At 43.6% G+C, this 15,457-nt stretch overlaps 1 protein-coding gene across 1 annotated transcript in view; it reads right to left on the minus strand.

The window, feature by feature from the left end:
• The window catches only part of cacng2a (calcium channel, voltage-dependent, gamma subunit 2a), a 91,575-nt gene that overhangs the window by 25,555 nt on the left and 50,563 nt on the right, over positions 1 to 15,457 (minus strand). The window contains exon 2 of the mRNA XM_034711696.1: positions 4,924 to 5,007. Within this exon, the coding sequence (XP_034567587.1) occupies positions 4,924 to 5,007 (84 nt within the window). The remainder of the gene's footprint in view (positions 1 to 4,923; positions 5,008 to 15,457) is intronic.

Below are 15,457 nucleotides of genomic sequence, written 5' to 3' on the forward strand. Positions count from 1 at the left end.
ACCGGCGACCTCTGCGACAAGGACTACAGCCTCTGTATGTGGGGCGCCTAGACCGCTAGGCCACCAGCACCCCTACCTCACACTCTTTTGGTTGAGTTCAGCATTACCAATATGTCTGTCGCCGCCGATTGGCTTCAAAACAGCTCTCAGGAACAGATGGGTGACGTCACGGATATTTTATACAGTCTATGGTTGTTCGTCAACCTGTGAGGAGGAGTGGTGCTAGCTCTGCTAATGGTAGTCGCACTCAACAAACCAACATGACATCTTTTACCTGCAAAACTTGCGCTACCTTCAGAATCAAACACCCTGATTTATTCACATGGACCATAAAGGCATCACTCCTAAATGTGGAGGCAAACTAACCTCCACATTTATAATGACCTGATAAAATACAGACAAAACTGACCACCACAGTTTCCTGAAGGAATCACTCAAAGTCCTGAAAGGCTGATGGAACAAGTAACAGGTATCAAAAAAGTGTCCTCATGACTGATAATTGTGACAGTTTGATGTACTTTGGATAAATCAAAACACCGGCTCACAAAAGAAAACAAAACACACCTCCAAGTGATTTCCAGAGACCAGAAACGCCCCCCTGTGACCAACAGTTAATTTCCTTCAGCAGTCAGACGCACACACATCCCTCCTCCCCTCACATCAGCGTCCTCTCTTTATTACACTGAATTGATGTCTTTCAGTTTTGCATTAGTCGCTTGCATAACTGGGCGTTTTCTTCCCCTCTTTCTTCTCCCTCAGCTGCTTAGCGCCCAGTAGAGCAGTGGATGATGGGAGCTCCGACACGGCATGATCTAAAAACCCACTGGCGCTTTAGTGTGCCTCAGCTGGCTTATATAACCCCGTGTGGATAAGCAAACTGCCTTGCTACTGGGAGAGCTGAGGACTCACGGAAAAGACACACACACACAGAAGCAACTGATATGTGATGTTTTTCTATGTGTGTGTGTGTGTGTGGATGTCAGCATAAGGACAGCAGATCAGTGTGTGTGTGTGTGTGTGTGTGTTTGAAGCGGGGGTGCATGTTTAGCAGAATAGAGTCAGATTTGTGTGTTTTCTGCTCGGCAACCGCAGCACCAAATATCTCGCTCCTCCTCGCTACGCTGTTTGATGACATCACCGGTGTGTCCCCTCGACTTTGGACCGGAGAGCCCCTTCGATGATGTCACTTCCGCCCGGGCCTTCACCTGAAGTGACATCATGTTATTGCATAACTCTCTCCCTCTCCTGCATGTGAGAGCAGAGGCAGCTTTTCTGTGTCTTCGGCCACCCAGAGGCGCCGTGAAACTCCTCATTATGGAAATACCAGGTGTGTGTCCGCAGAATCCAAACGGACAGACGTGAAAATGCGTCATGGAGGTTGAATACAGAGATATGCACTAAGTTGCCGTGTCCTCTGCATGACCTCTCCGTGCACCCAGGAAGCAGCTTATCCTCTGAATCCACATCAGAGACGACAAATAGGTGCTGAAACACTCCTGACATGAAATATTACGAGGGTGAAGAGAGGCGCAGTGTGAGAGACAGCAATCGAGAGAGGCCTGACCTATATAAGAAGGAGGCTGAAATATTTATGGATGTGAGTGTCCTAATTGGCAAGCCACTGGGAGCACTGTGGCCTTCTCCTCCAATCACAGCCTGGGAAGAGGTTAACACACACGCCGAAATGCACGCACACACGCATGCACGCGCAGAGATGAGCGTCTGCGGCCTGAGAGCCAGAACCCGGCTTCCAACCCGCGACCCTGTCATCCTGCAGCCAGAGAGACCCCTCCTCAGAAGACTGATCCGACTTGACCAAGGCCTGGGCATTGTTAGAATCATTATCAGAGCTGTTATCACAACCGTCCTCTCTGGCACATATGGATGGGAACAACCGCTCAGAGCGCTAAGTCAAACACAGCCTAATTGGCGGGGCTTAATCTCCAGCACTGGCACGCACTGCTCGGCTCTCTGAGAGGCCTCAATTACTGTCCCCGCTGATGGAGACGGGGAGATGCAGACTTTGTGACTTCTAGTTTTCAGCTACTGCGGGCTGTAGCAGCATGAGGGGGAGGGTGTGACGGGGACGAGGGACTCTTGTTTGGTCAAGACAAAAATATGGAAGCACATGGCTTAAAAAAAAAAGATCCCTCGGCTGTGTTAGGAGTTAAATATCCTTTTTATAAAGCATCATCACAAAACAATGGTGCACTATTTCTATAAAGCAAACCAGAGTCCAGTTCATCTGATGTCTGTTTGTTAGCCAGCCAGCTAAGAACACACAAGACATACAGGATACAAGAGTTATAGAATACTCCTCCGTCTCTCCACTGAACACACACAAACTCAAATGAACCCAGCGTCAGACTCTTCACAAGACAGCTAACAAGCCAATCCCACAATCAATGGAGCGCCCCTGGAATCAAGAGCTGCAATGTAATGACTGAACTTCTAATTATAATCTTTACACTACTTGTAACACAGTAAAAATCTATATCCCGGCCTGTTATTGACCATAATGAAACACACAGTTTGACAACCAATGAGCACACAGAGGGAAACCTAACATAACCCATGATATGATCTGCTCATGGGTTCCTGAAGCGGACGCAGTAATGTTGTGTAGACTGATAACTTCACATCAAGAAGACTTTCAGATTAAAATATTTAAGTAATAATCCTCCTGATTGGACCGAGGCAGCAAAGAAACGTTTCAGTGATTTTATTTTGAAATTGTGTGTTAATGCAAGGTTGCAAAAGTTAGATTTTATGTTTTAATGTGAAGAAGAAGGAACATAGAAGTCATCTTGAAGTTGTGTTAAGTGGACTATTCATGCTTAATCTAGGATTAGGGCCTCATTAAGGATGTCAAATTGAGATTTTCAAAATAAAGCAGAATAATTACAAGGAGAAAGCGGTAATTTTACAGGAATAAAGTCCAAAGAAGCTAAATTTGTACATTTAAAAGAAAAAAACTGAATTTAGAAAAATAAAGTTGAACATTTCCAGAAAATAAACTCACAGATTAACGAGATGTAAATTGGAAGTATACAAGAATACAGCTGTACGGAATTAAGTCGTACATTCATGAGAAAAAGATAGTAAATTTAAAAGATAAAAGTGACAAACTGAAAATAATTAACTCATTGTTATGTTTATTGGGTTTTTTAAATGTGGGACTTCTTTACTGTGCTGCTAATGTGAAGAGCGGCTAAACTGCCTGTCATGGTTTCACAACAATGGCTTTCCATTCCATTCCTTCTATTCCTTCTATTCCTTTAATTCCTTTGATTCCATTGATTCCATTCCATTCCATTTCATTCTATTCCTTCTATTCCTTCCATTCCTTCCATTCCATTCCATTCCATTCCATTCCATTCTATTCCTTCTATTCCTTTGATTCCATTCCATTCCATTCCATTCTTTTCCTTCTATTCCTTCCATTCCTTCCATTCCATTCCATTCCATTCCATTCTATTCCTTCTATTCCTTTGATTCCATTCCATTCCATTCCATTCCATTCCTTCCATTCCATTCCATTCCATTCTATTCCTTCTATTCCTTTGATTCCATTCCATTCCATTCTTTTCCTTCTATTCCTTCTATTCCTCTATTCCTTCCATTCTAGTCCATTCCATTCTATTCTTTTTTTTTTAAATTCTATTACATTCTATTCCTTCCATTCCATTCTATTCCTTCCATTCCATTCCATTCCATTCTATTCAATTCTATTCCTTCCATTCCATTCCATTCCTTCCATTCTATTCCTTCCATTCCTTCCATTCCATTCCCTTCCATTCTATTCCTTCTATTCCTTCTATTCCTCTACTCCTTCCATTCTAGTCCATTCCATTCTATTCTTTTAAAAAAAAAATTCTATTACATTCTATTCCTTTGACTCCATTCTATTCTATTCAAATGAACAATTTGGAACTTTACATTGATAAAGTTTTACTCTCACTAGAAAGAATTCATAATAACAGATTTTGGTTAATCTGTTATTCTTTTAAATGTAAAAATGTATTCTTATATGAATTATATTTTAAATGTACGACTTATACCTTGTAATAATATGACTTAATTATTGTAAATGTGTGACTTATTCCCATAAATGTGCTTCTTGTAGTATCATGACTTCATCCTCATACATTTTCTTGTGCATTAAAAACGTTATCTCATAATATTAGGATTTTATCCTGAAAATATACGACTTTATTCTCCTAAATGTATGAGATTATTTTCCCCATCTCATTTTAACATGAGTCAAATACTCTGTCATATGTTTTAGAGCAAACGTCTTCAGTAGAGGTTGATGTCACTGTAGCAGAAGGCTAAACTAGCAGCACAAACACATTGACTTTCATTCATTCTAATGTAAACTTTGAGCTGCTGAAGGGATACACTCACAAGACTTTAATTCACACAATAAACGTCTTAAATACGCAATAAGAAGCCAATAAGAAGCCAGTATTGAGCTAAAGGTACTAACAGTACATCATGAGCTCTGAGTCATTGTTGTGATTTTTAGGATTAGCAGGCAAATGAGTTCGACAAGCATCTCTGTCTTGCTTGCACAAAGGGAAAGAGAGCAGAAATCAATGGGCTGTGTTTACAGGGTACACAGCCGACTGTAACACTGCACGTTATGTTACACACAGCCGAGCAGTAAAAACAGACGAGCTGCTTGGCACGGCTCAGCCTGGCCGGCCTCGTGTTAAAAGCAGGCAGAGACAGCAGCGACACACGGGCCAAGATCAGATACTGGCACCGCGCTCCAGTCTGAGACGGTGCAACAAAGTGGGACGGATATGAAAAATATTCAGAGTAAGCATGAACGAACACGAAGGAGAGCAACCTGGTGTGATTCCTCCATCAAGCTAATGAGCAAAAAAGAGAAGAGAGAAAAAGAGACAAGATACTCACGTAAGAAGTACTCAGATGGGTCCGCTTCATAATCTGTTTCCTCGGGAAAGTGGTCTATCTGTTTACACATTCCTTTTAAGGTTCCTGTTGGGAGAAACAGAGAGAGAGTTCAGGAGAGTTCATACAAGAAGACACACAGCTGCTCTGAGAACAAAACCTTCTATTAACTCACAAAACACTTCCTCGTTTCTTTAATTGTCTGTGCTGATGGAGTCGGAGCAGCCTGCTCATGGTGCTCACACACTGACTGTGTAAAGACATAGAAGATCAGCTTCTACCTCCTGATGTTGTGCTAAAATGAAGCTAGAATACCCAGCGACCGGAGAGCTTGTGATGTGTTGGGAGCAGGAATCTGGGCAGTAGAGATGAGCTGGTGAAGCCACAAATTTTGGCTTCTTACACTAAATAAAACACACATTTTCCTCCTCTGCAATGCTGCAGGAGCTGCATTGGTCAATCGTGCTGTCAATCATGGCGACTCATCAACTTATTGAGACTAAGCTTCTCAGAAAAAGGACATTTAGAATGAATCAGCATGATAAGAGCTACCTTTAGTGACAGAAACCATGTTTTAGAATAACGCAGGTGAGAAGTATTTTCATTTTAAAGTTTGACCCATGTCCCATCTGTTCATATGGAGGAGGCGGGGCTTATTGGCTGTAATGCTGCAGTGGATGAAGGTTATTTTTGGGCTAAATAAGAAGGTGGACCTCCTGCTTTGAGGACAGTTCTCTGGAGCTAAACCAGCAACCCAAAAAATCTAGATGTTTTGGTTTCTCTTTAGGGGAGCTGTTGTGTCGTCCATCTTTATTGACAGGACAGCTGAAGAGAGACAGGAAATGTAGGGAGTAGAGAGAGGGGGAAGACATGCAGTGAATGGTTGACCGACTTGGAGTCGAACCGGCAACCTCTGCGACGAGGACTACAGCCTCTACATGTGGGGCGCTTGGACCTCTAGGCCACCAGCGCCCCTCGTCCATCTTTCTATACAGTCTACGCTTTCACATCGACCAGAGGCGGCTCCTCCTACAGTCGACCTGTGCAGCAGCCCTCCCCATTCCCATCTGATCATATGGAGGAGGCGGGGCTTATTGGCTTCAATGCTGCAGTTGATAAAGGTTATTTTTGGGCTAAATAAGAAGGTGGACCTCCTGCTTTGAGGACTATTCTCTCTACATGGAGCTAAATCAGGCACCCAAAATCTAGATGTTTTGGATTCTCTTTAGGGGAGCTGTTGTGTCGTCCATCTTTCTTTTTTTTTTCACCTTTAGACAGGACAGCTGAAGAGAGACAGGAAATGTGGGGAGTAGAGAGAGGGGGAAGACATGTAGTGAATGGTCGACCGTCTTGGAGTCGAACCGGCAACCTCTGCAACGAGGACTGTAGCCTCTCTACGTGGGGCGCTTGGACCTCTAGGCCACCAGCGCCCCTCATCCATCTTACTATACAGTCACATTTCACATTGACCAGAGGCACCTCCTCTTACAGTCGACCTGTGCAGCAGCCCTCCCCATTCCCATCTGTTCATATGGAGGAGGCGGGGCTTATTGGCTGTAATGCTGGAGTGGATGAAGGTTACTTTTTGGCTAAATAAGAACGTGGACCTCCTGCTTTGAGGACAGTTCTCTGGAGCTAAACCAGTACCCCAGAATCTAGATGTTTTGGTTTCTCTTTTGGGGAGCTGTTGTGTCGTCCATCTTTCTTTTTCTTTTGAAGTGATATTTTTGGGCTTTTTCGCCTTTATTGACAGGACAGCTGAAGAGAGACAGGAAGTGTGGGGAGGGAGAAGACATGTAGTGAATGGTCGACCGCCCAGGAGTTGAACCAGCGACCTCTGCGACCTCTGTGACGAGGACTATAGCCTCTCTATGTGGGGCGCTTAGACCGCTAGCCCACCAGCGCCCCTCGTCCATTTCTCTATACAGTCTACTCTCTCACATCGACCAGAGGCACCTCCTCCTACAGTCGACCCGAGCAGCAGCCCTCCCCAGCAGCAGGTGGCACCTTGTAAACTAGAGCGTCACAGCTGGTTGGACCTGGAGCTGCTCCAGCTTCTGCACAAGAACTTCATCTTTTGATGCTCGTTCGTTTGTCTGACACCTCGCAGTCTGACCACTCACTCCTCTTCCTCCCACTTCCTCCTGTCCGCTCTCCTCATATTCGCCGCCTCTCGGTGGACCCTCAGCTATGATGAGGTCACTGAAGTTCGCATAGCAAGGGAGGAGCGCATAAGGCAGCCATTACTGCGACCTGATGTGCAGCCAGGAAGCAGATGCCTGGGCGTTTGATTAGACCAGATTAGCGTTTCATTTACCTCTTCATCTCCTCTCCCTCCAGTGTCCCTCTAATTAGGTGAACAGGTGTCGGTTACCATAGCGGCAGGTGTTGCTGAGGAGGTTTTGGCATGGAGGCCTGATGGGCGCCGTTATTACTCCGTGAAAGGGGGACCCCTTGCTGATGACCACTCTGACATTAGAGAGCTTCTCCTGGAGAAGAGGAGCCATCAAAGCGTCCTCGGTCTGCTCGACCACCTGCGTAGTTTTCGGGGGTCTACCTGCTGCCGTCTGTTTGGAGACTCAGCTCAGCATGATGCTTTCAAAGGTATCTGAGTGAAATGTGTTGTTTTGATTGTCTTAATATCACAGGCTGACACAAAGCACCCACTGATTTCTCTTGGAAACACTCATCTTCATTTTGAAAAACAATCTCTGTGCAGACCGGTCATCAAACAGGGACAACAAGAACCTGTGGCCTCAGTAACTACAGCTGTTAGATCTCATCTGATTCAGCATTTCATCTGATTTTAATATGTTGGGCTGCTGTGGCTCAGAAGTAGAGTGGGTCATCCACCAAATGGAAGGTAAGCTGGTTGATCCCCAGCTACTGCAAACAGGCGACTTAGCTATCTGTATGTGAGGAGTCCCTGAGCTCCCTTGTCTCGTAGGTTCCTCTGGATCTCTGCTGCTGTGGACTTCCCAGACTCCAGCTGCTACAACTACTACTATCCGTCTCCCCACCATCATCTCTGTCTCTCTCTCTAGGTCTCAGCAGATGTGTGTCTAACATGAGTCTGGTCCTGCTGGAGGTTTCTGCCTGTTAAAGGAAGTTTGTCCTTGCCACTGTAACTTGCTAAATGCTGCAAAGTGCTCTGCTCATGGTGGATTAAGATGAGATCAGACCGAGTCCTGTCTGTAAGATGGGACTGGATCTGATCCGGTCTTGATGTTGGGTCTTTATTAATAATAGAACATAGAGTACGGTCTAGACCTGCTCTGTTTGGAAAGAGTCTGAGGATAAAGTTTGTTGGGATTTGGCGCTGTATAAATAAAGATTGATTGATATTTAAAGACTTGATCTAAGGGGAAACATGTTTAGAGGTTCACAGAAACCTCTTCATGGAAAACCACCAATCTTTAGTTGATACAGTAAAAAAAAAAGTGTCTCTCTGTTTCAGCTTCAGCCAATAATCAGAAAAAACCCTGATCGATTTTCATCAACAGGTTCTGTAGCAATTATGATGTGAGAGAGAGAGAGAGAGAGAGAGAGAGAGAGAGAGAGAGAGAGAGAGAGAGAGAGAGAGAGAGAGAGAGAGAGAGAGAGAGAGAGAGAGAGAGAGGGAGTAAAAGAGGGAGAGATAAAGACAGAAACTCAGGGAGAGAGACAAGGTAATTGGAAGGAGGAGGCGGAGAGATAAATATAGGAAGGGCAGGGAACAGAGAGGTTTTGAAGGACGGGGAGCGGACGATGGAGTAGGAGGTGGAATACATCAAGTTTGAGAGTCAAAGTTTAGGTCTCGGTAATTGCTGAGCCATGAAAAGGCCCTCCAGAGTTTAACGGACCTACACACTTTTGAACTTGATGAACTGATTCACGTCAGTAACACTCACTTTTTCACAGGAGATTAGGATTAGGATTCTTTTGATCACACAGTGAGAAGCAAGGTGCTGCAGCATGTCTGTCCCATCGAGAAGGCTCCTTTAAATGCATCCTATATATCTGGACTGCATGGGGTGCATTATTTACAGCCCCACAAACCCAAGATTCACTGCACGTCATGTGTGTTTTACGTTTCCTGTTTTATTTTGTAGTATCCTCCTAGTGTGTCCAGTCTAGTTCTACTTCCTGTGTTTTTCCCTCCAGTTTGATTGCTCTTCATTTGTTTCACCTGTGTCTTGATGTCACACCTGTGTTTGATTACCCTGTGTTATTTAATTTCCCTGTTTTCACCTCTCTTTGTTGCTTCATTGGTCTATTGCTGTCTTTCCTCTCGTGTTTTCAGTTGGACTTTTGGGGGATTTAGTTTTCTTGGAGTTGTTAAATTAATTTTTTCTTCTTTTCTTAAGTTATCTTTTATTATCTATATTTTAGATTTTACATGTATTATATTTTAATATTTTACATATATTCTATTATACTGTTTATATTTCACATATATTATATTTCATTTTTTAAACTTGCCATATATATTACATTTTACTATTTATATTTGACATATATTATATTTTATTATGATATATTCTATGTATATTTTATGTCATTATTTATATTTTACATATATTTTATTTTACTATTAATATTTTATATTATTTTATTATCAATATTTTATATTTTACATATATTATATTCAAGTTTTTAGATTTGACATATATTAAATTTTACTATTTATATCTTATTATCTATATTTAATATTCCATATGTATTTATTTTATCTTTATATTTTATATATATAATATTTTATATGTATTCTATTTTACTATTTAAATTTTACATTTCTTTTATTTTATTATTTATATTTTATAATGATTATTTTGGGGCATTTTTGCCTTTATTTGATGAAACAGCTGAACAGAGGCAGGAAATGTGGGGAGCAGAGAGTAATGGAAGACATGCAGCACATGGTCAAGGCTGAGAATGGAACCAGCACTGCTGTGATGAGGACTATAGCCTCTGTACATGGGACATGAGGTTAGACCGCCAGGCCAACAGCCACCCGTCTCTTGAGATTTTCACCTTCCAATGTCTTTTAAATTGTTGTTAAAGCCTGAGTAGTGCAGGAATAACATTTTAACAATAAGTTAAATTCTCTACATGTATAGGACTTACAGTAGCAGCATTGTAGCTTCTCATTATGAACGTAACAGATCAGAGAAATGATGAATCTGGTGAAGCTTGAGAGGAGATAATTGGCAGCTAACTTTAGCGCACTGGCTTCCACATGTGATCTGGTAAATACTGTAGGTGTAACCCCACAGCCTCCAACGGCTCCCCCAGGCTGCTGCTGGAAATAACAATATGTTCCTTTTCAGATTGCCTGCTTAACTACGCTCTAAATAAGTTGCATTTCCATTAGAGGAGCAGGGAGGGGAGCAGGGGGAGAACATACTTGTGCTGCCTCTCAGAGCACATTTCACTGAAAGATGACTTGTGTTTACATACGACTACATCGCACACTCCCAGCGGAGCTGTCTGAGAAAAACTAGCAGCGGCAGCAGCAATCCGCAGAGCACCATGTGTGTGTCTTAACAAGTGGGTGTAAGATTTGGTTTGCAGCTGGCCGTCCCATCCCCAGCAGTTGTGCGATTTGTAATAGCAGCTGTGGAGAGTGGCCTATTGGGGGAACCGCTTCAATTAGCATGCTGAAAGATTTATGTGAGACTTAACCGCTCCAAAAGGTCCTTTTCTTGTAAGACATGTAAACTCTGCAGGCTGCTAAATGTTTTATAATGGCATTTTTATTTCTGAGACCTTCCTGAGTCGGTGCGAGCGCAGGACTGAGGCGTGGGGAGATCCGTGTGGACATGAGGCGCTTTGTCAGGGGGGACCGGTGTTAAACGGAGACGTGAGGATCAGGTGTGCTGTGGGTCAAAACACTTCACTCAAAGAGAAACACCTGTGTTCACAGAGCGGCTCAGGCCGGATTACTAGAGGGATGGGAGTGTGAGCTCAGATGAAACCTTGCTCGAGCAGTTTTACATGGACACAAAACAGAGTATGGAGATCTGGATGCAAGACTGCAATAATCATTATAAATCATCAGGAGGAGGTCAACAAATTCTACGCCTTTAAACGTTTCAGACTACAAGATGGACAGACGCCTTCACAGCATGAATATCACAAATAACATTGTGCAAGCAAGGAGTGTGATTTTAAAAAACATTAAAGGTGACATATCATGCAAAATCGACTTTTGTGTCCCTGGCATGTCTACAAACCCCCCGAAAATGAAAAGAATCCATTCTGCCCCTGTTCTGATTTCGCCACCTTTCTGTAAATGTGTGCTGAAACCAGCCGTTTCAGTTTTCAGTGTTTTTCATACGTCACAACAACATCCGGTCTGTAACAGGAAGTCAGAGCTCGGAGCTTGTTCAGCCCATAGACTGTATAAAATACAACTCAACCCCTCCTCTGTTTTTCATTACCTGCACACATGTGTGCTAACAAGGAGCTTAGGAGGGAGGCATGCTAGTTGTAGGCTGTCTTAATAAACACAAAGGTCGGTTTGACTCCCCACGTCTGCAGATTTGAAGATCTAGTGGATGATTTTTATTTGTCATGGATAAGTGCTAGCGCTAATTAGCATAGCCACATAGCTACATGTTCATAGCTGTAGCTGTGTACCAAGACACACGTCTACATACTGACAAATAGAACAACAAGAAACACTAAATCTGTGACCAATCCTTCATAAAAGGTCCTGCTGCCTTTCTGGCAGAGGTCGGTTTTACTCCCCACGTCTGCAGATTTGAAGATCTAGTGGATGATTTTTATTTATCATGGATAAGTGCTAGCGCTAGTTAGCATAGCCACATAGCTACATGTTGGTAGCTGTGTACCAAGACACACGTCGACATACTGACAAATAAAACAACAAGAAACACTAAATCTGTGACCAATGGTTCAGAAAGGTCCTGCTGCAGGCGCCTCTCCGTCAGGATCAGATTCTGGATCAGATTCAGAGGGTTGAAGTAACGCGGGTCTGTGAGCAGCCGTGTATATTCAGCCAACATGTAAACATTAGATCAACGTGCTGGACAGCCGAGGCCACATCCACTTCCTGAGGGGGCGTGGTCAGAGAGCTCATTCTCATTTAAAGGCACAGACACAGAAAACAGCCTGTTCTGAGCAGGGCTGAAAAAGAGGGGTTTACAGGCAGACCAAAATCTGATTTCAAAGTGTTTTTATGAGCAATAAACTTTAAAGACATGTTTTGGGGACCTCTTAGACCAATATATGTTGATGAAAAAGAGCGTAATATGTCACCTTTGAAAATCAACATTTCCAGTGCATAAGAGCAGCCTTTTCTATCCTGCATGGCCTCTACAACATGAGGCTCCTCAGCTGTAAGTCGCTGAGAGATTTAATAAAATGAAGCGAGGCAGCAGAGAGTACAACAAGGTTTGATATTAGAACAATAAAAGACAAAGGTTTGTGCGTTTTTCAGCATTATGATGTGAAGAATTAACTCACAAGGTGGAAACATGCTCCTCCTCACTTTAAGGGCATGAGTCAGGCTTATTTGTGCAGCCTTGGATCCTTCTTTCAGTCTCAAAGGACCGAGGATGAAAAGTGAAACTCTCTGGTTTTTGTTTTTTTGTGTTGATTTCAAGCCTGTAACCAAAGCCGGCTCAGCCTGACTCGACAGCCTACAATAATTTATAGAGCGGTCATTAAGAGACGGGTTATCTGAGATCTCCTGCTGGGATCAAGCCATCACCGAACCCCCTCGGACCCTCGTGCCGGGAGTTTGGTTGATGTGCATGAGTGTGTGTTTGAGGGAAGGGGCTTTGTGAGTGGGAAGAGTGGGAATGAGCTATGGGCTAACCCGATGCCCCCTGCATCCCCTCCTGTCCTCTGGAGCCATAAAGCACTTCATTACCACACTGCCCAGAGAGACGGCGAGGCACTCAAGAGTGGAGTGCGGTGGAGAGAAGCGAGGAGTGATGGGGGGGGGGGTAGAGGTAGATTTATAGCTGCCCACCGCAGCGAGGCTCCGGGTCTTCTCCTGAGGGATGCGGGGTTTATTCGGTCAGAGTCACGCCTATTTTCAGACCCCATTTTTGCAAATACACACAACCACGGGGAGAGGCTATTCCTAGGCCTGTGACGTGGCTGTGTTACACTCAAACTGAGCTTTCAAAAAGGAGCTTTCCACATATGGGCGCAGAGGTTTGGAGTGACTCCAGCTGAGGCTGAGCGCCTCTTAAAGAGGAAGCGTTCCAAGGTTTAGGAGTTGACTATGATGCAGCTGAAAGGGTTATTGGGCGGGAAGAGAAAGAAGACACATATCTCCTCTCTTGTCATCTTTCTGCTGGCCTTGTGCTGAAGGCTTTCTGTACACTTAAAGCCAACGTCAAGACTCAGCTGTGCGAAATACTTGATTCTGATTGGTCAAGGCCGATAACAATGGTGTTCTTATCTCAACAATAAACCCAACGGCCAGGGCCAACCTGATCACACACGCTACAAGGAGGAGTCCAGATCATCTACCCTCTGCCTGTTGACTCTTTGGTAAAAACATAAGAATACAATGGAACAGAATAGATCAAAGCAGAATGTAATGGAACCGAATAGATCAAAGCAGAATAGAATAGAATAGATCAAAGCAGAATGGAATGGAACCGAATAGATCAACGCAGAATTAAATGGAACAGAATGGATCAAAGCAGAATAGAATTGATCAGAAAAGAGCAAAGCAGAATAGAATGGAACAGAATAGATCAAAGCAGAATGGAATGGAACACAGTAGATCAAAGCAGAATAGGATGGAACAGAGAAGAGCGAAGCAGAATGGAATGGAACAGAATGGATCAAAGGGGAATAGAATGGAACAGAATAGATCAAAAGGGAATAGAATGGAAGAGAATAGATCAAAGGGGAATAGAATGGAACAGAATAGATCAAAGCGGAATAGAATAGAACAGAATAGATCAAAGGGGAATGGAATGGAACAGAATAGATCAAAGCAGAATAGAATGGAACAGAATAGATCAAAGGGGAATAGAATGGAACAGACTAGATCAAAGCAGAATAGAATGGAACAGAATAGATCAAAGGGGAATAGAATGGAACAGACTAGATCAAAGCAGAATAGAATGGAACAGATTAGATCCAAGTAGAATAGAATGGAACAGAATAGATCAAAGCGGAATAGAATGGAACAGAATAGATCCAAGTAGAATAGAATGGAACAGAATAGATCAAAGCGGAATAGAATGGAACAGAATAGATCAAAGCGGAATAGAATGGAACAGAATAGATCAAAGCGGAATAGAATGGAATGCCTCTGATTGATCAAAGCCCAATAACGACAGACTCGAATTCTCAACAACAAAAGCAACAACAGGAACAACCAGATCACACGTTTTATAAATGTAATCCACATAAAGTAGTCCGTCTCATTCCCCCTCTGCTTGTTGACACTGTGGTAAAGACATTAGTGTCTGTCTAAGGCTGGTTTAGAGTGGGGAAATAATGACCGTTAGTGGTCACAGATGTTAGAGCAGCCTAAGGAGCTACAGGACCCCAACCATCAAGATAATGTGAACATGTTGTTATACAAGTTAGAATCCTGACAGGGTGAGCAAGACCCCCATACGAATATATTCTTAAATTAACTATCTTGACAATGTACAGATCTGCAGGATGGTACAGCAGCACAAACCGGACGAATCTTTCCTCGATGCCTGAGGAGAGAGACATCCTGGTCGGGGCCCGCCCACACAACAAAAACCCTCACACAGTGATCAAACACAATCACAGCCGCAACAACGCTGCAGACAGAGACAAAGGTTTGATGAGACACAAACACGGAGGAGGTGCATGATGGGATGTGGAAGGTGGTGTGAGGGGGGCTGGGTGCAGGGGGGTCAGAGGGACTCTTTACTGAGTGGGAGGTGACGTTTAAAGAGAAAGTGTTAGAAAAGAGAAAGAGAAAGAGAGAGAGAGAACAAAGCCCACGTCTGATTCGTTGGTGGGCGGTATTCTCAAAAACTTTCCAGGCAGCCGCAGCGTGTGTCAAGGGAAGGAGGCAGTGAGGTGTCTTTAACCTCTGGACACAGCAGCCTTTGTGACACAGCATGCATTAGTCAGACGCTGTTTTTGTACCAGCCTAAAAGCCTTCAAGCTAGCTCAAGTTAGCCTAGCTGTAGCTGCAAAACCCAGTCAGGTGTGCCCGGGTCAAACACATAAGCAGGAGTGTAGCCCCTAACAGCCAGCAGAAAGAGATATATTGCAGACACGGGTCATTAATCCGCCCACATGAACACAAATGGCCTCCTCTGGTGCGGTGTTACCGTGTAGCATGTGTGCATGTGTGCATGTGTGCATGCTCAGGTAGGTACAGACGTGTGTGTAAATCCCCAGTGGACGGAAAGGTAATGGGTTCACGCATGTTACATCTTCTCCTTTCTAATGAACAGCCGCCCTAGCAGCAGTGACAAGAGCCCTAATCGCCATATTCATCTTCATAATCACACCTTATTCATCCTTATAATCACTATATTCATCTTGGTAATGACCCCGCGAAGGCAGGGAG

The sequence above is a fragment of the Notolabrus celidotus genome, chromosome 20 (assembly GCF_009762535.1).
Source record: "Notolabrus celidotus isolate fNotCel1 chromosome 20, fNotCel1.pri, whole genome shotgun sequence".
NCBI lineage: Eukaryota > Metazoa > Chordata > Actinopteri > Labriformes > Labridae > Notolabrus > Notolabrus celidotus.